Source organism: Dermacentor andersoni, chromosome 4 (genome assembly GCF_023375885.2).
Source record: "Dermacentor andersoni chromosome 4, qqDerAnde1_hic_scaffold, whole genome shotgun sequence".
Classification (NCBI taxonomy): domain Eukaryota; kingdom Metazoa; phylum Arthropoda; class Arachnida; order Ixodida; family Ixodidae; genus Dermacentor; species Dermacentor andersoni.
The window spans coordinates 29,431,083-29,454,435 of record NC_092817.1 but is presented as its reverse complement, the minus strand read 5'-3'; the positions used below and the strand labels follow the sequence as shown (position 1 = coordinate 29,454,435).

The 23,353-nt window shown below is 46.3% G+C and overlaps 1 protein-coding gene across 6 annotated transcripts in view; it reads right to left on the bottom strand.

Annotated features, from left to right (window-relative positions):
* The window catches only part of cv-c (RhoGTPase activating protein), a 453,196-nt gene that overhangs the window by 51,997 nt on the left and 377,846 nt on the right, over positions 1 to 23,353 (bottom strand). For all 6 annotated transcript variants that reach the window (XM_050183837.3, XM_055073551.2, XM_050183840.3 and 3 more), the window contains 2 exons: positions 18,336 to 18,407; positions 11,855 to 11,936 (listed from right to left, as the gene is read on the bottom strand). In XM_050183837.3, coding sequence (XP_050039794.1) covers positions 11,855 to 11,936; positions 18,336 to 18,407 — 154 coding nt within the window. The remainder of the gene's footprint in view (positions 1 to 11,854; positions 11,937 to 18,335; positions 18,408 to 23,353) is intronic.

The following is a 23,353-nucleotide window of genomic DNA, read 5'->3' as shown; positions in this document are numbered from 1 at the left end:
CCTTCTACGCGGATGCCAAAAACACTGAGAGCGCAGGAATGGCGGAACGGCGGCAGGAGTGAGCGCCGATAAAACATCTCCGGCGATGAGCTAGCGTTAGATAAAAAAAGTTACAGGTTCGTTAAGAAAGTAGTGGCGTCTGCTGACTGCCTAACTAAATAAACGTACACAAATAAGAAAAACAGAACAAAAGCCTCCAAACTTTCGCCTCAGGTGTACGAATACGACGTATTCATGCTAAACTGAAGTTTATTGTACGGAACAGGCGGCTTGAACAGTTACGTCGGGCAGCGCGTCGTTTTGCGTGAACCGATCACGATGCTGCTGCTGTTGGTGGTGTGCGTCATCTTTAGTTGGTTGTGTTCGTATTCTGTATCACAACGCCATTAATATTTTCACGCATCTTCTTGCTGTGTATCTTCATGTTTTATTTTTCTGTCGCATATGCATACACATATAAATATCACCACTCACTTAATACCCCTCCAATGCAGGGGTCTTTAAGGAAAAGAAAAAAGGAAGGAATCACAGAAAGCGCACATAGCGGTGTCCACGCTGCAGCGCCTCATCCCTCATAATTTGCCTATGCCGAGCGGCCTCTCGAAACTGGGCTCCGGATTGGTCGGCCATTAAAGACGAGCTGGTTCTCAGAGATGCATGCGCGCGCGGGCCATGGTATTGAAAGAAAGAATAAGAAAACAAAAATACAATCCACTCGTGTCTCTGTATATACAATAAAACTAGTGTGCGACAGCTAACAGCTCTCCCTGACGTCGGTTCACGCACAGAAGACGAAGGCCGCTCAATCTGTGTCTCGCGTGCGCCCAAGCACTGGCCGTGTCCTTGCTCGCCCAGGGCTCAGCCCTGTTCCTGCCCCAAGGTGAAGCCGACGCGAAGGAACAACAAAAGCGCGCCACAGCGCGGCTCGCGGTGAGGATGCGCTACGGCGTAACAATGACGCGAGAGGAATGAAAAAGACACGCAGCTGTAAATTTCGAGGCCACGTTTGATTTGAGCGATGCGACTTGTTCTTACGAATACCATCGCTCAGCTTGCCGGGCACGCCTCTCTCGTGCGTGCTCTTGCTTTTAAAGCCGAACTTCGCGTGTCGCTCAAGAATATCCAGCGAATTACGAGGCAAGATAACCGTGATCTCGCCGAACAACGCGCACAAAAAGCAGCCGGGAAGCCAGCAGATTGAGACGAGAGCATGATGGATGGGTCCGCAATATCCTTGCGAACCCGGTGACGTGACGCGCTCGCTCGTCCAGCAAACCGGAAGTGACTCTATAATCTATCAGGAAGAGTAAACTCTTTCGACCGTTATTCCGTTACTTACGCTTACGCTGTTATCTTCAACACTTCTTTCTTATTACTCCCCGGCTTGCATATTATTTCGGCAGATCGATTTGATGGTATAATGTAAGTTCTTTTTCGGAAAACTACAGCGAAGAAGGTTGACAGCCTGTCATTCATCCAAGCCGGCTCCGTAAAGAGCTGTGCCAAGTCGTAGAAAAGACCACATAATGGTGCTTGCACTTAGTGTACACCGCTAGTGAAAAAAAAATAAAAAAGAAGAAGCGAATTGAAGAGGGGATGTGTGCCCTCAACAGTTTAAGCGGTGAAACAAAAGAAAAAGAATGCAAGCAATTAATAAGGAAGCTCTAGCGATGCATTACGCAACACGAATAACAAGGGCCATTCTTAGAGGTGACGCCATATTAAATGCAAACGGCGCTTTCAATCTTCTGTTCAACATTGAAGTCGTCATTACGGTAAGCTTTGAAAGGCAGTGGCTTTACATTATTCGCAATCGGGCGTGCCACAAATTGCTACGCCAGATGAACGACTTCTAATTTAATAGAATGAAATGAAACTACGACACTCGCGTCGCGTAAAACTCTCTCGAACCATAAACAAACACATCTTTACATCTTTTCACATCTTTACAACAGACCGTCTAGACTCCCGCCCCAATTCGGAGGAGAAGATTTCGGGCGCACATTGATAGGTTGATTATGCTCATGTGGCAGGCACGTACCCAGGAGGGAGGAGGGCCTCCCCCCCCCCCCCTCCCACGCCACCACTCCTCAAACACATTCCCTAAGCGCCACCAAATCAATGTTGAGACTTCACAGCTATTTGGCGGTCAACATTTTGCTGCCTTTTTCACTCCTTTTAGATGGCGGTAGTTATCGGCATCTCCTGGGGTGTGAAGGCCAGTTTTCTCATATAGGTTCGGCGCCCGCGCGATTCACTCGAGATGCGTTCAGTTGTCACCAACTATTCAACGGTTATGCGCATTGCTGTTGGTTCCTTAGTTCAACCTCTTTGTTTAGATTGATCCAGGAACCAGGAAAGGGATTCGGTTCGTAGTAAGCTGGTCTGTACGCACGATAAACGAGTTGCGGCCGGAGAAAACGCCAGTTGCGTTTAACTTGTCCTTTTGCTTCATTGTTTCCTCGAGTTACAGCTCGCTCCGACGGTGGCAGATCCTCATAACCATATAACCGCGATATGGGTTAGATAAGGTGGAAGACAAAATAATGCGAAACGGTGTCCATCATCAGACCCTGCAATAACCCTTAAGAGGAAGCTTTAGCTCGGCCCCAACTCCGACGCGCCCTATTCAAATATATGCAAAACGCAAAAACGCTTTTTTGAGATAACCACTGGACCGATTTTGAAGAAATTGGTTGCATTTGAGAGAGAAAGTTAAGTTCTCGTGACCGCTGGAAGCGGAATTTCGATTTAGCGCCTGAATATTGTGGGAAAAAATTTCACACGTTCGAAAAAAGATAGGCGCACGAAGTTTATAAATTAAATGTTCTCCATAAAAACAGATACCGCGGTTCTGTAAACGGCATTCATTAGATCATTCAAAGCGGCCAAATTCGATACGTCAATTTATACCTTACGTGAATTCGTTGCGTTGTGTACAAGGGTTCAGCAAAAGCTGTATTTCCATATTACTGAATTTTTTAGATTCATGTATAACATATAAATGTAGCCCCCTTTAGATGTAACATCTGTTAAGAACGGGCCGCTGAGATGCAAGTTTTGCCAGCCAGTTGCCACAGCAGCGGCAACCTTGTCTCGGAACGCCACCGTTACGCTCTAGCCTCGTCGCCATTCTGACTAAACGGGCTCGGCAGACCAACTATTGTTACTGAGCCTGCGGGAACGTCTACTGAGACCCCTTCCCACGCGCCGACCAAGACGTCAGACAATGGGCAGCGGCGGAGGCCACTGTACGAGGTCTGCTCTGGAATTTAGAGGCGCCGGCTTGCGTCGGGCGTGACCACCTGGCTACGGGGACGCAGGACAATGGACAACACGACGGCCGCGTTGCGAAGGTGAGCTCCGAGTGCAGTGAAAGTGCGTACGTGTGTGTGTAAACCGTCCCGCGGAGAGGCGGCTTGTTTACGATGACGCCGAACGTTTTGCCTCACCTAGGGATCTAGGGAACACGACGTGTTTAAAAACTGCTGTTGTGCGGCTGCTCAGGACACTCTCTCTCAAGCAGTCATGTTAGACTGATGTACTTTCTCTAGCAGTCACGCTAGACTGTGTAAATGTATCCCGTGTTCAACTGTAAATACTGTAAATAAACCCATATTCCTCGTTCTCGATGAGAAGCAGTCCTTCCCTTCATCAACGTCCTCAGCGTGGATAAGTTGGACGACGGCATGGGCCAGCTACCTTCTAATTCATGCCGGACTCCAACCTTGACAATGGGTTACGAGCGATGGGATTGAGCCCCCAATCCTGACACATCCGATGAAATTCACAAATTGTGATATTATTTTTGCTTGCTGAGTTAGAGACTTGTAAACTTGATAGCTTCGTTTTCTGAAAATTTTAGATTTTTTGCCAATTTTTGAATAAATGACGATCTAAATAAAAAATTGGAAACCAACAGTCACTGGACTTTAAGTTTCGCTTTTAAATGCAACAAACCTCGTCAAATTTGGTGCCGTGTTTAGATAGGAGCACCCGAGCTAAAGCTTCCTCTTAAGCCCATAAGCAATATGACTGTCACCCGTTACCACGTCTGGTTCCGGGCAAAATTGGCAACTGGAAACAAGAGTCACAAGGAGTTGATAAATTAAGCGATCTGCTAAGGGAGAGAGCCAAGGCAACAGCCAAACAGGAAGAAAAACCGAATATTAACAAATTTAACCGTTGTTTAAGAAAATCTTTATGGATCAACATCGTTTCATTTAAAAAGGAAGTAGAGAAAACGCCGCCGGAAGTGGAGAACAATTCCGTGTGTTTTGAATGATGCTTCTCCAGTTATCAGTCGAGCCGCCTGACGTAGCCACTTCTCTGCTGTGCTTATGTATAGGTGTTTTTCTAACCTTCCACGGTGGGCGCAGTACGCCTATAACCGCAGCGTCCTGCGCTCTACACGGTTATACGGGACTAGCGGCTACGCAACGTTACAGAACTTCCCAAATAACAATACGAGTCGGTTGCGGCACTTGACTCGGTAGAGCAGTAAACGAGGGATCCGAAAGAACTGTGATTGTTCCGCAAATGTATATTCCTCTATAATTCTTCCAGAGAAAATTTAAAAAAAAAAACAAAAAACGCGGCTATAGTCGGATACAACTGAAGTCTACAGTGAAGCCCCGCACACGTCCTCATAACCGCTAGCCACTGTTCCACCGCACCCCCCCCCCCCCCCCCCCCAAGGATGCAAATAATTCGTACTTCAAACTTTTCCTGTTACTCAAATCAGGCGGTAACCACAAAAATAAAATTATTAGCGCGTAATTTTACGCCTTTTCTCTCGCCTATTATAGTGGAATGGCGAATGCCTTATTCTTTATTAAACTGAAATAAAATGCTTGCTTCGCTGCAACTACGCACTGTATTGTCAAGTTGCACTTCAGTTGGCAGTGAATTTTCATGAGCAAAACGGGCTCAGCAGTGAAATTAACTGTACCGCAGACTTTTGAAGATTGAATGAATTGATTATGGAGTTTTACGTGCCGAAACAATGATGCACGCTGTAGTGGGGTACTCCGGAAAATCGGACCACCTGGGGTTCTTTAACGTGCACCTAAATCTAAGTACATGGGTGTCTCGACAATCGACAATGCGGCCGCCGTGGCCGGGATCGGGACTCGATTCCGCGACTTCGTGCGAAGCACGAAGTCACTAAGCCACTAAGCAACCATGGCAGGTAGACTTTTGAAGAGTGAAATGCTCAGACTCCATACACTTTGCCCAAGTCTGTTGCACACCTCATTGCTTCCGTCGATAAAAAGACCCTTCACTTACTCAAGCTTAGGTATATCCTCTTTTTTTATTTATTGTCTTCTTTAGTATTCCTATCAACGCAAGGCTTACTATAGTATTGATCAATACTTTATCTCATACCCGCCGTGGTTGCTCAGTGGCTATGGTGTTAGGCTGCTGAGCACGAGGTCGCGGGATCGAATCCCGGCCACGGCGGCCGCATTTCGATGGGGGCGAATTGCGAAAGCACCCGTGTACTTAGATTTAGGTGCACGTTAAAGAACCCCAGGTGGTCGAAATTTCCGGAGTCCGCCCCTACGGCGTGCCTCATAATCAGAAAGTGGTTTTGGCACGTAAAACCCCACAATTTAATTTTTACTTTACCTCATGTATTTACATTTTATTTTTCACCTTGGATTATATATTTATTTTCCTTTTTTGTGTTATTCATTCATTTACCAATTTCTTTTATTTACTGAATCATATTACCACCCGATACATGGCCTATCCCCCATAGTGCTTTTGTGACATTAATTGAGGCTTCATCATCATCATCATCATCATCATCATCATCATCAAGAACAGCAGACGCTCCGGAGGTATCAAGTACGACGCCATTTTGAAAAGACTGCATGACGACGATTTTGTTTGCTTCTGCGATTGGCTGGCGGAGTAAAACAACCCCGCGTGGACCGTGTGCCTTGGTTGTCAACTGCTGTTTTTCTTTAGTTGTATGCTACCATAGAAATCTTATTTTACATTTTCGCTTCTTTAATTGTTCTTGGCAGTGTTCTCCCTACGCTTCTTTCCTCGCGAGCCCATTTGATGTGGTTCCTTGTTTGCCTAGTAAAGGAGAGGTGTATCTAGCAGGAGTACCTGTGAGATGCATCTTATTTCATTTCTCTTTTGCAGGTTTACGCGTCTTTATGGCGAATGGCGGGCGTTATTAACATTTGTACTAGCAAAGGTATCCCCCTACAATTTGCATAGAAAACTTACCTTGGGTTGCCCCCACCCCTCCACCCCTGAAAATTTATCCTGGGTACGTGTGCCTGTCATGTGGTGTCAATGCGGATGGGCGAAATGTGTTGGCGCGAGAATGGACGCGTTACTCCTGCTCGTATGGTGCACGTGTGGTGCACATACCGCGTATTGTACAACGTGTATATATCTCACTGTACTACAGCATCGTCACTTGCCGTCTGCCTCTCCCTGTCTCGCACCTTACCCCGCGATGGGGTTACGACCTCACAGGTCGTTAGAGGCACGATCTCCTGGCCGACCTCTCTTCCTTTGTCTTCATTTAAAGGTTGTGCACATCCAACATAAATATTAGAATCTGTGTGAGCGGAAGTTTGGTTAATGGTGATGCCTATTTGATGCTCTACAGAGACTGGACTGATTTGGTTTGGTCTGACGAGCTTTATGTAGGAATCGTAATGGGGCATGCCCATACTGAAGGACTGGCGAAGAACGGGCACATTCACACTGAGGAGGAGGGAAAATAAACATTTATTGATGAGAGAAAAAAAGTGGGGGGAAGGGAGGCTCCAGTGGCCACCGCAACCCGCCCAGCTTGATCCAGGAGGCCCTTTTGGGCCTCGAGGTCAGCAAGTGCGAGGATGGCCTCCCAGGACTCCCTTAAAAGGACACTAGAGGTTAATAGTAAGTCAAATTGGACTGTTGAAATACCACCCAAGAAACCTCGAAACACTTGTTTCATGCGAAGAGACTTATTTTAAGAGAAAATGCGTTCTGAAGCGTCCGCGTACCTCTAGCGCAGTTCAAATCGCCCGCCCTCCGATCGAGGAGTGGTGACGTCATGGTCTCATAGTGACGTTGCGCCGTCGGTGAGTAAAACGCCGCCCGCAGAGGCGCTACGGTTTTTCTGCGTGAAACGCAAACGCGCAGCCAGAAACAGAGCCAAGACAGAGCTGAACGCAGCGCGAAAGCGAAACTATGGTGGCTAGCGGAAGGGAAAGCGCGCGACGATAAGCTGGTTCTTTATTTTACGACGCCAACTTTGACGCTCGTTGCTATGGATGACCCTGACAACGACACATTGGCTCGCGATGCTGGGCTCGACTTCAGCGATTTAAGCACAGATGAACGTGACCTGTTGCTGAAAGCTCGCGCTGCCAGCGTCGTTGCGTACTACTACGACGGCAACTGTATGTCATGGCTGTAGATATTCGCAAATTTGTAGCTTTGCATTCGTGAAAACCAAATGTCGCACTCACCGCCCAGTCTTCGACCTGCAGTTGCTCTTGCGCTTCGGAGAATGCAGGCAAGACCGACGGAACAGCGCTACGGGAAAGCATTGCTTTGAAAGGCACTCCACACGACTTCAGTAAGTCGGCGTTGAACTCGTAATCCTCTGGACGAAAGTGCGGTGAGCGCACTATGCGATTTTTCGGCTCTTTGTCAACGCGCTGTGGCAGAGGTACGGCACTTAACCACTTAGAACGGAGAGGTTCACTCGTTGGCACACAGTGATAAGTAACGTTGGATTCGCCGCTGCAACTGCCCTTGGCCAAGTTCCGTGGACCGTTCGCGCATCCCACGACATCACATGGACGTGGCATTCTCGCTGCTTGTTCCAAATGCAAGTTTCGCGAGCCAGCGGAACCAGCGCAGCACGACGCGATAACGAAACAACTGAAACTCTAACGCGCGCGCGGCGCAGAGTCGAGCTCGCAGAGTCGAGCTCGCAGAGTCGAGCTCGACTTTCGACCACCCATACTTTCGACCACCCATACTACTGCGAAACCTTTCGACCACCCATACTACTGCAGGGTAACGTCCAAATGTTATTTTTTCTTAGAATCTAACAGAAGTAGACAAGTAGCATTTTCTTCCTTCTTATAACCTAATGAAATTATCTTTTTAATATGAGTATTTGAGTACTGGTGACATAAATTATGATGAGTGCCTTCGTCATCGGGCTAGTACCGGAATGTCGCTGGGGGGTCTCAAGTCGTGCCAAGCATTTACCTCAATTTCTCGGTTACTAAAGCTCTGTTCGCGATTATATTGACGCCTTAGACGTTCTAGAGCATTGCTTTATCACTTTAACTTGACTTCATAGTAACCTTTAGTGTCCCTTTAACAAGTTGAGTACCAAAGATGAATTAATAGTATGAGGTCTTTTGGCGCACTCCCATGTTACGTGAGGCAATGAAGGCCAGGAGCCGAGCAACGGGCAAGAGTTATTGTATAAAGTTGGGTTTATTTAGTTTATGGTATCTACCTAAATGTGAGTAGGTCTGCATTCTTCTATATTTCTGCGCCTCCTCCACATTTAGTAGTTTGTATGGTGGGGCGTACTGTTGTCGGTTTCTTCGCTGGTGCTCCCGTAGTACATCGCGGACCAGTAGGGGATCACCTTTTTGATCCTTGTGCGTATCTCCAGTTCGGTTAGTAAAGCCTCGAGCTAGAGTGTGTGCCTGTTCGTTTCTCGAGATACCCTCGTGGCGAGGACACCATAAAATTGCATGATCTTCTTTCAACGTGTCGCCTATGATTTTAAGGGCGGCTTGTGGTGTGTTGCCTTCAGCACGCCACTTGTGAGTGGGACATTATTAAAGTTGAGCTGGTTTGCTATTCCTTGTATGCAAAAAGAGTGCGATCACCGCTGCTTCCGCTGCAGCAGTGCCTCTAGTACGTATCGAGGCTGATGTGTGGAGTGTTCCGCGGCGTGTGGTTTCAACTGCCACTATTACATGACCTTTGGTAAATCTAGCTCCCAGGAACAAACAACCACGATGTCAGATCCAATACGCAAGCGCATAATGGTCTCCCCAATCCCACGCAACATGAACAAAAATTATCACACAGCGAGAAGACAAGCGAGAGCTAAACAGCTTCAGAAAACCTTCGGCAGTAATCAAGACGTAATGTATACACGCGCACTGAGAGACACTGAGTGGCTAAATCAAAGAAAACGAAGCAAATGAAATAATCCGTTAAATAGAATTCGCCATTCCATTAACAGATCTGTGTGCTGTAGAGATAGCTGCATGTGAGCCGACATTATATGTACCGGTTTTATCTAAGCAGTATTTCATCCATTTCTCTTTTGTTTACGCAGTACACAGCTGGGCATACATGGTCAGCACACAAGAGTTATATAAGCCACTTTGCGTGTAGTTTCATGTAACCTTTGTATCTATATCTACGAATATATTCGGCAAGATAGCGTTACATTGTGTATATTCAACATAATTTTATATAGTGTAACAAGTAGTTCATGTGTGACTGTGTTTCCGTGGGTCCACGTTGTTAATTAAATGTTAGTGAAGCCATATGGACTCGGACATTTCTTTGAAAACGTGCCGTGTATACAATTTTCCGTACTTCGTATATGTTATCGTCCTGGTGGAATTGTGCCGTCACTATGACTCAAAGTTTTCGTATTGTTTTTAGTTAAAATGAACTTTCAGCTAAGTTTATTTTTTAAAGCCACGCCAAACACGGGACATGCAAAGAAGGCTTCGCTTTAACACTTCCTCCGTTTGTTTAAACAGAAACACTAAATCCGTCAGGTCTCGTGGAGAACTGCTTCATCACAGCATTTGCCTGTTCTCCGGTGCATAATAGGTACCGACTGTAAGGAGAAGGCAAAACTTCTTGAATTTCGCGCCCAGAGCGCGACGCAATGACGTGTGACGTCATACGTCTGCACTGTAGTTCTCCGTATTTTTTTGCCCTTTCTTCGCAAGAAAATGTTTTCGAGACGTCCCAGTCGATTTAATTAATGCCCAATCATGAATGCAGTGATCTTGCTCTCATTGATAAACAATTTAATAGAGCGGAGCAAACGCTACCAACGTCCATGACGTCCCGACGAGATTCGGCAGGAACTTAAGCAAGACATGAACACCCTCCTTTCGTTGTTGCGCCCCTTCTGGCTTACCAGCTCTCTGCTTACCACTAGAGCGAACGATTTGATACTACGAGTGCGTCACCCACCAGTCGAGCATAAATTAATGTCTATATTTACCGTTCCTTTGTTGGCGTGCCAAACAAACCACACGCAGCCGTATGAACACTCGCTCAATTAAAACCTACCTATTGAAGCTACCTATACCTCCCCTTGAAGCTACCTATACCACTACGACCGGCCTCACTAAAGCTGAACGCTGTTATGGAAGATGCGGGCATGAACGAATCGTAGGCCAAATTCTCAAAGCGGTTCGTAATCGGGTATAGCGCAGGCAAGCTGTCCCATCACCTCTTACTAACAAAATAATGCAGCGGGCTTCCAACTGAAAGTGCGAAGTGTTGTGTCGAATTTCTGCTTAGCTTATGGTCACTCACTGCAAAGAAGCCAATGATAGCAACGCTTTGGCTATAACTACTAGTTACGAAATCACCATTGCACGCCCCATCGTGCGAAACCATGCGGGGTTGTTCAAACGATTTGAGAACAAATAAGAAAGAAAGAAGTGTCGTTGAACGCTGATGGATTTCGCGCTGCCCGCTGAATAACGCAGAGCGCTCTTGGCCGCTGAGATCAGCAACAGCGTATATGCGCATACCAAAGGATATAATGCAGTCCAGTAAAGAAGTTATAATGGGGGCTGGGTTGCTGCATAGACAAACGACTAAAATGTCTCAAGTATAGCCTAAAAGCAGTATGGCCGTTCGTCGTCACTCTGTATACGGAACGGAGACCCAGCACGATTTACATACATCAGAATTCGCTTTTCAGCCCAGTTTTTCATTGGGCTAGAAGCATATATTGATGCGAAATGAACCGATAGTGCTAAAGACATGATAGTACATGTACAGCTATAATTGCAGGCGGTCATTCCGAGTATGCATTTGCACCCTATAACACTTCGCGCCGAAAGGTCTAGGAGGAACGATATTCCGGTAAAGGCTCATTAGGTTGATTACAGCGATGTACGGGAGTGCATTCCTTCGTACGCTCCTGCAGAAATCGGAAACGAAGGTTTTTGCGCCATTATGAGAAGCGAAGGTTTCCTAAAGGTTTATTGTATATTACCGTTCTGAAATGTCACTCATAACGTGTCAAAGCGCCATTACTTTAAGTACACGCTGTTGCTTTTACACTGCTTTTCTTTCGCTCTCGCTTTCTTTCTTTGATGTGATAGTGCGCAGCCCATCGTATGTAATCAATAGAACGCATGCTCACTCGTTTTTAATAGGTTATCTATTGTAGATTTCATCGAAATAGCTGCACCAAATACGTTCCGAGCTGATATTGGTGCAGTGTGTCTCCTACATGTCATACCCCAATGTTCTACTTAAAGCTCATCGCCGTGAAAAAGCGGTGAGCACTAAATGGCCACATATAAATAAATTAATTAATTAATAAGTAAATAAATAAATAAATAAGGAACCACGCAAGATGTAGTGTAGTGTAGTGGCCTCGTTTCTATACGTCCTCGTTCAGTCGCGCTTAAACACTCTATCATGGATTCTAACCAACTATAGCCGGCCAACGCGTTTTAACCTCGCTTGTTAACTTTCCAATTCATTTGTCGTGCATAGTTGCTTGACGCATGCTTCCTAAAGCACGTGAAAATAACAGAAGACTATCAGGCATCGGGTATAAATTATTAAGTCAAATCAAGCTCACCTGAACAAAGACTGCAGCTCATCCGGATCCAGGCTCGGGTGGTCCCGGAGGACGGTCGTTATCTCGACGGGGAAGTTGTTGTCTGGTGTGGGAGAGAGAAAATATATATATATTACAAAAGAAGCCCGAATGAATTGAACCGTGTATTCCGCTATCACAGTAACCATCGCACTCGCCGAAGCAATTTCGCCACGTAGGAAGCAGTAACTGCGTCGGCGGTGAATGCAGCCCGCAGTTTATGCAAAATTAGGCGCAGGGTAAAGATCCACGGTTCTTGTTAAAATCTGTACAGTGCACTTCCCATATTTGCGCAGCAGACTGAATCCCTGACAGTCAATTACTGGGGCGCACCCAGCGAAGGCTACCGCTATGAGAGTTCACTGATTTTTTTTTTTTTTCCATCCTTCAACACTGCCGGTCACAGAGCAACGTCGAATGGAGCTACAGTATAGATATAGGTGTGCTCGTTTTCTTCAACCTGCACGCGAGAGAAGTGCACCAAAGGTAACCGGGTGTTTCTTTTATTAAGATAAACAGATAGACACGTGTTGCTGCAATAAGCGCGCGGCCAGAAGTATTTCAATGCTTTAAATTTCACATCGAGAATGGTATTACCCCGGGTGCTAATTTTCTCACTAAGAAACGACCCGAAGGGTATAAATAGAATTTTCAATCAGTTAGGTGTGGGCGGATATATAGAGTAAATCGACACAGACGGATTCCGGTTAAGCAAGCAAACGCATCACGAAGGATCCGCGATTTATTCCATCGGTGCTGATTGCGCAAAAGCTAGAATAATGGCAGTGCGGGCATCGTTATAGTCGCGCTTAAAGTTGCTAATAGTCTCACGCTTACCAGCCGACCGTGGTATCCAAGTAGCGAGACTTTCAATCAGAAAACAAATGCAACGAGACTGTTACTTCTTTCTTTCTGGCTACGCAATTAGAACACCGCGCTTCCCCCGCAGACACAAACATCTTACAACGTATACTGCAGCGTAAAAAACGACCCCATGACCTATAGACGAGTGAGCTCAGAGCAATTTCGCTGCAAACGAGGTCCTCCTCTTTGTACACGCGGTCGTGTTCTCAGTCGAGAACAGGGGGGACCATCATGAAAAGAAACGCCTACTCTGCATTCAAGAACGTCAAACGTCCCCGCTTTAGCGTTGAAACCGAGAAAATACGGCGGGGGCAGATTCTCCACGTGAACAGAGCTACATAAACGTGAAGCTCGAACAGGCGCTTCTGCAGTGCTTGAATATCTATCGTGTGTTCCCTTCAAAATCCAATCGTGTTTATCACATATATTTCTAACGATGGGAATGGCCATGGGTGTTTTGGAACAGATGTTGTTGCAGGAAGAATGACGATTTGTAGCAGCTGCCCTTAGTTTAATAGCAGACTGCCAAAACAAGAAAAAGAAACAGAGGACGAAAGCCGTGTTCATTGCATTAATTACAGATATAACAACAATTTAAATATTAGCTAGAAAGAATAAATGCCAACTTGGAATTAGAGCTGTGCTAAAGCGGCAATAGAAGTGCACAAGAGTGTTGCTTGACCAGCAGCAAAAAGCTGGACACCAAAATAACACCTCACAGAAGACACGAAAGAAACTGACTTGCAAAACTATATACCGCGCTGACAGGCCTTAAACAAGGCGGCTTTCAGTTATTCCAATATCCCCTTCGAGGTTGTTTATCTTGATTTCGCTGAAATCAAAGAGACGAGGGAGGGAGTTAGGAGGACTCAAGCATTCCTAGTCGCCGTGGACGAATGCACGCGTTTTGTCGCCGCCAAAGCTGGAAAGGAGGACGCAAACTGCGTGATATCATAGCTGGAACGAGAACTCTTCAAGAACGTCAGAATCGTCGTCGCAGATAATGGCCCAGCCTTCAAAAGCGAAAAACTGCGACTTTGGGCTCAGAAAATAAACATCCCCCTTCGCTTCCCAGCACGCTATACGGAAGGGAATTCCCTTGCAGAGCGAATGATAAGGGACTTGAAGATGTACATACGATTATACCTCGAATTCAAAGGCGGCTGGAAATGCGCTTTAGAAGGAGCCGTTGGTTGTCACGACAGATCATATACAGCAGACCTGGGATGCAGCCCACATTTTGCGGCATTTGGCACGAGCTCATGGCTGCCAGCGAACCACGAATTGGGCTTAGTGCAACAAATTGATCCAAAGGAACATTACAAGACGTCTCAACAGCGACAAAAATATACAGCGACAATGATAAAGAATTTTGACCGCAAACGCTGCACAAAGATGCCGGAGATTGAACCAGATTCGTGGATTCTGGTCCGAAAAAGACTTGATTCGAAAACACCGGTTACAGGACCTTACTATGTCGTCAAGACAGCTAAACAGCAAGGACTGCTGAAGACAATATGCTACCAAGGTCCCACTGAAAAAGTTGAAAAGGCTTCAATTGTGAATGTGCTACCGTATTTTCATTGTGGGGGCCGGGACAGTCGAATGGGAGTGTGTGGCGATACACATCGCCAGGGGGGGTAATGAAGAAGAGAAGAAGACGACGAGGTTAGCAGGAAGAATGTAGCAATAAATGGGTTCTACCTGCAGCGTGAGAGCTGATCACTCAACACGATACATGTTATCTCACACATATTACAGGCATAGACGCCAGAATGGTACTTGAATTCCACTATTAAAACTTTCATCGGTGTGAATAAAACATACGCGCACCTAATACTTACATTATCGAAAAAGTACACCTTTCGAGGCACACTGGCGAAAATTCGCGCGAAGTAAATGACGAGCGTCGGGTGTGACTCGTTAATCCAAAAAACAGCTATTTAAATTATCTTAGAGTAGGCTTCTTTCATTTTTATTTATTTTCCGAGACAAAACGATGACATGAAAAGCACTTGCCCTTTGCAGGAAAAACGGTGGCTTAATTGCACGAAGGGCCTCCAGATAGCTCGAGGATAATTTTCGCGCACTTACACGCCCTTTTTCTCTCGCTTTTAATGTTTTGTTCACGCACAGGAAGTCGCCTTTTGCAGCGTACCATGCACGCGTTCGGGTATGTATTCGCAACGTAAAAGCGGGAACGTCACTTCAACGCCGGACCTAATATTTGATGCGCACAATAGCTATAGAGGAGCGTTTGCAAGCGCGGGATGAGCGCCTATACAATGATGTCAGTAAGACGTCCGCAAGGTGTGCTAAGGGCTCGCCTTCACTGCAAGAAAGCACATTGAAACGAAGCAACACTTGAAGACAAAGACGACGTTGCATCATCATCATCATCATCATCATCATCATCATCATCATCATCATCATCATCATCATCCGCCTATCTTAAAGGGACACTAAAGTGAAAAATGATTTCTTCTGCATCAGTAAATTACCGTTCTATAACACCAAAAACACCACTCTTACAACGATAAGGCGTTTGGTAAGCCAGAAAAGGCGAAAGAACGAAATACGGGAGGCGACGCCTACTTAAGTTCACGCACCTGGGGGCTGTGACGTCTGGGATTTTGATGGCGCCTTCTAGGGTCTACTAATTATATATAGCGGTACACATTCACTACATTGTGTTCTAAAGGAACCAAATATTAAACATTGCAAGTTTCGGGTACCTTTATTCAGCCAACGCGGCCCAAATGCGAAAACATACTTTGGAATCCCTGACGTCACGCTGACGTACCGGCGCTGGGTTTCCGGCGCGAAATTCAAATACTGATACTTGGACCTTCATTTTCTCATCTAATATTCAAACTATTTTTTGAAATGACTGCCTGCAGGGTTCTCAAACAATGCTTCATTAGTCTAAACTGATTTACTGTTTCGCTTTAGTGTCCCTTTAATGTCCACTGCAGGACGAAGGCCTCTCCCTGCGATCTCCAATTACTCATGTCCTACGTCAACTGATTCCAACTTGCACCTGCGAATTTCCTAATTTCATCACCCCACCTAGGTTTCCGCCGTCCTCGACTGCGCTTCCCTTCTCTTGGCACCCATTCTGTAACTCTAATGGTCTACCGGTTATCCATTCTACGCATTACATGGCTTGCCCAGCTCCATTTTTTTTCTCTTAATGTCAATTAGAATACTGAATATCCCCGTTTGCTATTGATCCACACCGCTCTCTTTCTGTCGCTTAACGTTACGCTTAAGATTTTTCGTTCCATCTCTCTTTGCGCGGTCCTGAACTTGTTCTCGCGCTTCTTTGTCAACCTCCAAGCTTCTACCCCATATGCTACCACGGTTGAATGCAGTGATTGTACACCTTTCTTCTCAATGATGGCGGTAAGCTCCCAGTCAGGATCTGGCAATGCCTGCCGTATGCCCTCCAACCCAATGTTATTCTTCTGTGAATTTTCTTCTAATGATCAGGGTCTCCTGTGGCTAATAATTGACCTCGGTAAACGTATTCCTTCGCAGACTCTAGAGGCTGCGTGGCGATCCTGAACTCTTGTTCCTTTGCCAGGCTATTGATCATTATCTTTGGTTTCTGCATGTTAATCTTGAACACCACTCTTACACTTTATCTGTTAAGGTCCTCAATCATTTGTTGTAACTCATCCGCAGTGTCGCTGAACAGGACAATGTCATCTGCAAACCTAAGGTTGCCAATATATTCGCCGTTGATCCTCCCTCCTAAGCCTTTAATAGCTTGAATACTTCTAAGACGTTGTTTACGATGACACAAAAAGTGATTGACTGCACGTTGCCGAAACAAACCCAAAGTAAGTGCTCCATACACGCACAGTCGATTTTCTTTTTAGCAATACATGTACCGGTCGCGCCATGGCGGTGTCACATTTCTGCTCATTTTATATCAAGGCTCCTAAAAGCAACCGCTAATGCAATCGTATCACGCATAAGTCGCGACGAAAGATCGTTGGCATGGTCGCATTTGTTGTCAGCCGCTAATAATTTATACAAATAAAAGATTTTGTCGCATCCGTTCGACATGTGGGAACCACCCAGTCAACAAATTTTAGGTTTTTTTTGGTCTATAATTGAATCTTGCAGATCTATACTTTTCTCTCTCTATTTTTCCTTTCCCTTCGCTCTGCGTAAGCTAGCAAGCCCGACCTCCATGCATTTCCTGTTTCTCTCTCTCTCTCTCTCTCTCTCTCTCTCTCTCTCTCTCTCTCTCTCTCTACGCACACGTTTAGTATTTTGGTGACTACCTCATGATGTTTTACGCTCTATACGTACGTATAGGTACATCGCGGCAATCCCAGAAACCTTAGCGAACGGTCCCGTACTATAGATTTGACCACATGGAGTTGTTGAACGCGTACCTGCGCCCAAAACTGACTTTTATGCAATAAAAACCTACCGAAATGGAGCTGCGGTGGAGCCGCGCAACACGGTGCCCATAGCTAAGCTCCTTAGCGGTTGAGTGATAGAATGGCGGTGTTCGGCAAAAGTTCGACGTCGCGCAGCGGTTCGCGTTCTGAAGTGATGCCCGTGGCAATTATCAAGCGGTTGAAGTCATCTTGATCTATTTCACGAAGAGCTCGCTGGTTGATCACGAAAGAGCTTCACAAGCGAGCCACGTGATTAAAACTCTAATGAACTGCGACGGTGCGCGCAGTGAATATAGCAAAATACGAAAACGTGATTATCCAGCAAAGTCACAAGCAAGGTAGCAAGCGTTCCATCGGTGTCCATATCTTTACCATACCTCAATTGTGTTATTAAATTGAACTACTATTAAGTTAACCTTACGCGATCTCAAATGCTAAGGAGTTACGATGACAGACGATGCCCGTTTCGTCGAGCTCACGGCAAAGCTCTTGTCTCAGTGTCACGCTCCCGACCTAGTGGAACAATCTAGGAAAGGAAATAAAAGAGCCCCTTCCGGTTTAGCTCATCCGTGACAAATGACCGCGCGGTACGGCTGACAGCACAGAGCGCTCGCGGCGTGCGGGGCAGAGAGAGAGAGGCCTGCGCGTGTGTTTGACGGCAAACATTCCGAGCGCCGAATTTAGATCCGCCGCACGCGGCGACATGTTTGAGCATACGGCGACGCGCATCACGGCGGCCGCCATTTCATTCGTTACGTCAGCTTCAATGCGGAGTACTCGTAATCACAACACCTCATAGGCTTAGTCCCTTCCCGCCTCTTTCCTTCCCAACCAAGTTGCGCGCTTTCCTATGGAGTGCACACTTTTCAAGCAAATGAAATTCGCGGATTTTGGGCGCCACGGCCACTATCTTCTCGTGAGGCGTGCTTGCCGTACGGTAAAGAATTATATGTTAAATTTGTTAACGCTAGGGGTTCTCTAACGCGCATCTACATGTAAGTGCACGAACGTTTTTTTTTTTTTTTTTTATGCAATTGGGTCCCATCGAAATGCGCCCGCCGCGACCGGGATAGCACCGACGGCCTTATAAGATCAGCAGCGCCTTAGCCAGGAAGCTACCGCGAGGGGTTACACGCGTTTAAGAGGCAATATCTTAAAATGGTTGCGAGCCAGGAACTCACCTTCGTACATCTGCACGTACTGGGGGAATCCGGCCTGCCGCAGCCATTCGCAAGCATGGACGGCTTCCACTTCTGAAAACGGAAAGAAGAGACAACGGTGAGTATACGACGTGATGGAAAAAAAAAAAAAAAGAAGTGAGAAACAGAGATTACTACATCATCAGCGCGCTGTCGAGTGCACGAGAGCGCCGCGTAATTAGCCCCCTTTTCAGAAAGTCGCCGACGTGCACACACCGCGCAGAACGAAATGCAGAGGCGCAGAGAGTGCGGAGGGGCGAAGGAAAGATATTTATTCATAAGAAAAGCCTGCAGAGAGGTTGGACTGAGTATAACGCGTCCAGGCCACCCTGCTCTGCACAGGGAAAAGAGGAAAAGTGAGACAAAAGAAAAAAGAAAGCTCGGCAGCATGTTACACTCCGGTAACACGTGGAGTCGAAAGCTTGCTGCACGTGCATCGTCTTGCATCGTGGCATTGCTGCCTTTCGCATTTTGGCTTCTTCGGCTCGTTTTCACGCTTAGAAGCGGCTTCGCACGCTCGTATACAGCGGGGTCAGACTCGCGCCAACGACGTTTTTCTTCGACTCTGCGTTCCATTCTCTCGGCAGGGGATTGAAACTTGTGCAAGTGCGAGTTCTTTATTTGGACAAAACAAATACAAGGTTTGCCCGCAAGGTACTTAGGCAGAAGGAGGGCATAAACCTCCTGACTAAGGCCTTTACCTGGCTGGAGCAGCATAAGTAGCAGTTTACAAGTATCAATACTAATAAAACCGAACACAACTAATAAGACAGAAAACATCAAAACTATTTACGCTGTGTTGCTGTGTTGTGTGTTTTAAGGGTGATTTCAATGAATGTATTCACTGTTCGCTTCACTTTTCTTGGCGCTAGTAGCCTCAGCCTTAAAGTGGAGGAGGGGTGGGGAATTACTGGTCATTGTATTTTTTTTTTTTTTTTTTTTTTGCTTACGGGAGTATTAGTCATTGCTTACGGAGTATGGGCCATTGAGAGGGCCACGTGGTTTTCTCTTTTTCTTTTTGACGTCGCGTTTCTGTAGGTCGTATGCGTGATTCCAATGAATGTATGCACTGTACGCTTCATTTTGATGAGTGCTTGTAGCCTCTGCATTACGAGAGGGATGAGTCATCGTATATTTTGCTTGCTTAGGGGGGTATGAGCCATTGCTGACGATGATCGTTTTTCTACCATTTGACCGGACGACGCTTTTTTTTCATGGCCATCGGGCGTATGATCCACTTAAGGCGTTCGCCTTAATAATGACGAAATATGATGAAGAGGACACGGAAGATCGAATACACAGCGCACGCAACTCAAGGGTTTCTTCAAAGCCTCGTGTCCATGCAGCCCTTGCAACCGATTTTGATGCTATGCGGTCCCGCTATGCGACCAGACTAGTATACCTGCTGACAATGCTTCCCTTGTGGTGCTTGTCAGCGTATTCGTAAGCGGATGAAATGGCATAAAAGTTGTCTTTGTTCGCGTTTTTCGACGTGTAACAACTTAATCGTCAAAGCTGTAACCGCGTAAAGGACGGTGGCTGCTATCATGATGTCAGCTGTCACGTCATGTGCCAAGGCTTGCCGTTCACCATCTGACGAGTGCTAAAAGCTGGGAACACACGCGAGCCTCGCAAAAATTGTGTGGGGTCAAAGTGAAGCAACCATGCGGCTTCAATTTCTCTCGCAGCAGGGCAAAAAAGAAAGCAAAGCTAGGCAAGAAAGCTGACCGCGCTCACTTCTAATCATTTTTGTGAGTGCAATAGAAGAAAGCGCCGCAGGTAATCACAAAATCAACACAAAGAACGCACATGGTACAAACACATGGTACAAAGCGTGCTGACTGCGACACTCGTACAGGTACATACTGTTGATGAACCAGGAACAGCGCAGAAGCCGCATACCTATTGGCAATAATACACACACACGCACACGAAAAAAAAAACGTACACGTTTGTCGCGCTGTTCCTTCCTCGATATGGGTATTCGGCGGCCGTATTTTCTAACTATCTGGCTTACATTCTTAATTTGTTATCCGTCGAACCTATATTTGCCGATTCCGCTGATAACGACGGCACGGCGTCTTGCGAGCCAATGACAAGAATCAGAAAGAACGGATAACGAATATAATAGAACAGAATAGAATAATATTGTCATGCAGCCGCAGCTGAGGAAGTTGAGCAAACCTCTTTTATTTGCGTAAAATGTGCAAGATAATCTTGCCTGGATCCTTTTCAGTCCTTTCGTAACCGCCACTTAATAATGCAAAAGTTGCAGTTTCGCCCGAAAGCGAGGCATTGAAAGCGATGGCAAGTGTAGCGCTCGAGCTCCTCGCGCTGTGTCGATTCTAATGATAAGCGGAGGCAAGACGCTGGCACGAAGCACCACACGAGACAGTTGCAGCTGCGCAGCAGGAACAACGCGCGCTGGCAGATAACAGGCATATCGTAACGCTGGCGCACGAGATGAGACCGAACGGAAAAGCCGTCGGCGTTTGTCAGCGCCGAGTGATAAGATCTACCTTTCCGCGCACGCAAACCAGTGTATGCACCGTAGAGTTTCCTGCAATAATTACTGGAGGGAACCCTGGCCGTGCGATCGTTAGTACGTGTATTCGTCTTATCTTCCACCCGTGGAAGCCTTAAACAACAACAACAACAATAATAATATTAATAAAAAAAAAGCCTGCAACATTTCTTGAACATAGGAGATTGAGGCGCGTATCAGTTAGAAGAGGCTGCCACGAAAAACGCAGTTTCGAAAGAAAGAAAAAAAATACAGTTGCGTTTATCTTCGCCACTAACACTTTCCAGTACTTGGCTCTAGTCCGCTATCGAGATATTACGGATAAAGATCGCTTGCTTACCTATATAAGCATAATCTAAAACCATATTGTTACTATAAAACGCCGTAAAAGGTTACCACGAACGAAAAGCTTAATAAATGAAGTAATACGTAAGAATACTTTCCAAACAACCTGTAACTTTTCCCGTCTTATTCTTTGACACACCGCCAACATTATTTCACACAAAGGAGACCAAAAAGCGCTAGTTTGTAGCATTTTCCTGCGAGACAGGGGCATTACACGCCGCTGTCCCATTATTTCGAGACATCTGGAAACGTCACGTGCAGCCCTCCATTCGTTATAAGCACGCATTCTAGCCAGCCCGATCGCACAGTTTAGACGCTTCGCGAGGCCTCGTGTGTCGCGCAACAACGGGGGTGACCCTGGCATCGCATGCCAAGTCTATACCGCGCGTCCGAAGGCCAGAACAACGACTGATGGCTCTTTATATTCGTCATCCGATGACGGTGGAACAATGCGGCGAGACCGCGTCTGTCTCGAATGTCCAGAACAATGAGCGCCATTGTGATACGCGACCGACGTCTTCGAGTTCCCACAATGAACTCCTCGCGTGGCTGCCAAGAGCGGTCGTGTTTCCTGCTTGGAACGGCAAACGGCTACTGCCGCATCTGGTAGGCGCGGCCGCATTGTATGTGTTGCCTACCGTGCCATTTTGACGTCTGTTTTTGAGTGTGCGCAATTTAGCGTTGGAAGTTTTTTAGCCACGCTTTTTCGTCACGCAAATCTTCGTGAGCGCGCGAAGTGCTTCTGACGGAAAAGAAACACGGAGAGGACCCTTCGCATGCAAGAGACTTTGTTAATGCGCCAGAGAGCGCGGAAGCTACACTCTAAAAAAAGAAAAAAAGGTTTACACCCTTTGGGTTGTATTTTGTCCCCAAACGATAATCGTCATCTGTCTTGCCCGCATTTCCTTTCTTTAACGCTGCGAGCCCGGTACTTCCAAGTCACGAACGGCTTGCGCGTTATCAGCTTGACAGAGCATTCTCGACAGAAAAGTAGCGAGCGCAGCGTTTTCAAGAAAGGATACGCAAGCACGGCAGATTACGATTATTGTTCCGCGGCAAGACACGACCCAAAGGATGTAATTTTCTTTAGGAGTGCACTCATATATATATATATATATATATATATATATATATATATATATATATATATATATATATATATATATATATGGGACCTCTTATTTTACCAATTAGCGATGCCTTGTTCCCTTGTTTCGTGTGCGCGCAACACTTCGGGCGATTATGTTGACGTCTGCTTTGTTTCGTTATAAATGAGTCACTGTACACAAGAAGGTAAATCGACAAAGAAGCAACAAAAAAAAAGAGGAGGAAATGGCTGTCAGGTATTTTCTCCCCCATTAGATACACCTACACCAAGATCCACTCCCCCGGAGTCCGCTGGGATGCACTTACTCTTTAACCTTTAGCTAACTTGCATGGAAGGTACCAACAGACCACTTTGAAGCAGTGCACAACATAAGTGACACTTAGAAGACTCAGAGCAGAAATGATACCAGCAAGAAACAAATACAGCACTGAATAGGTGTCGCTCGATCAACGGAGAAAGATAAGACGGTGTTTGGGATCACAGCAACCAGCTCACCTCCGCTCCCGGAGGCTATACATAAAACATGGCGCATCGAGTGTGCGCGTTCAAATGCTTTGGTCCGAGGCATCAACGAACGCTAAGAGTCCAATAAATGCAGAAATACACACCGATCAGTGTCATTTTGCCCACGACGCTGACTGTATAAATACGCGTGCACCTACTTTTTTTTCTCAATTACGGTTAAGTTCTGTCTGTTAGACGCTTTTCTTTTTGACGTCGCGTTTCTCTCATGCCTTATACATGCGAAGTGCTCCCGCGAACTGAATAAAACATGGCGCATATATCGCTCGGCTACTGTGATTCATGAAAGCTTTCAAACTGGGTCACATTTTTGCAGCAGATTAGCGCGGCGCGTGGCGACGTTATCCACAAGACGAGCCACGCGCGAAGCTTCGCGGGAGTCAACGGCAGAGCTCGTGTACATAGGATATATGATAATCGCGCTTGTGTTTCGAGACTGCAGCACCCTCGTTACAAAACCTCTTCTCCCTCCTTTCTCTCTCCCCACTATTTCCGGAGGCA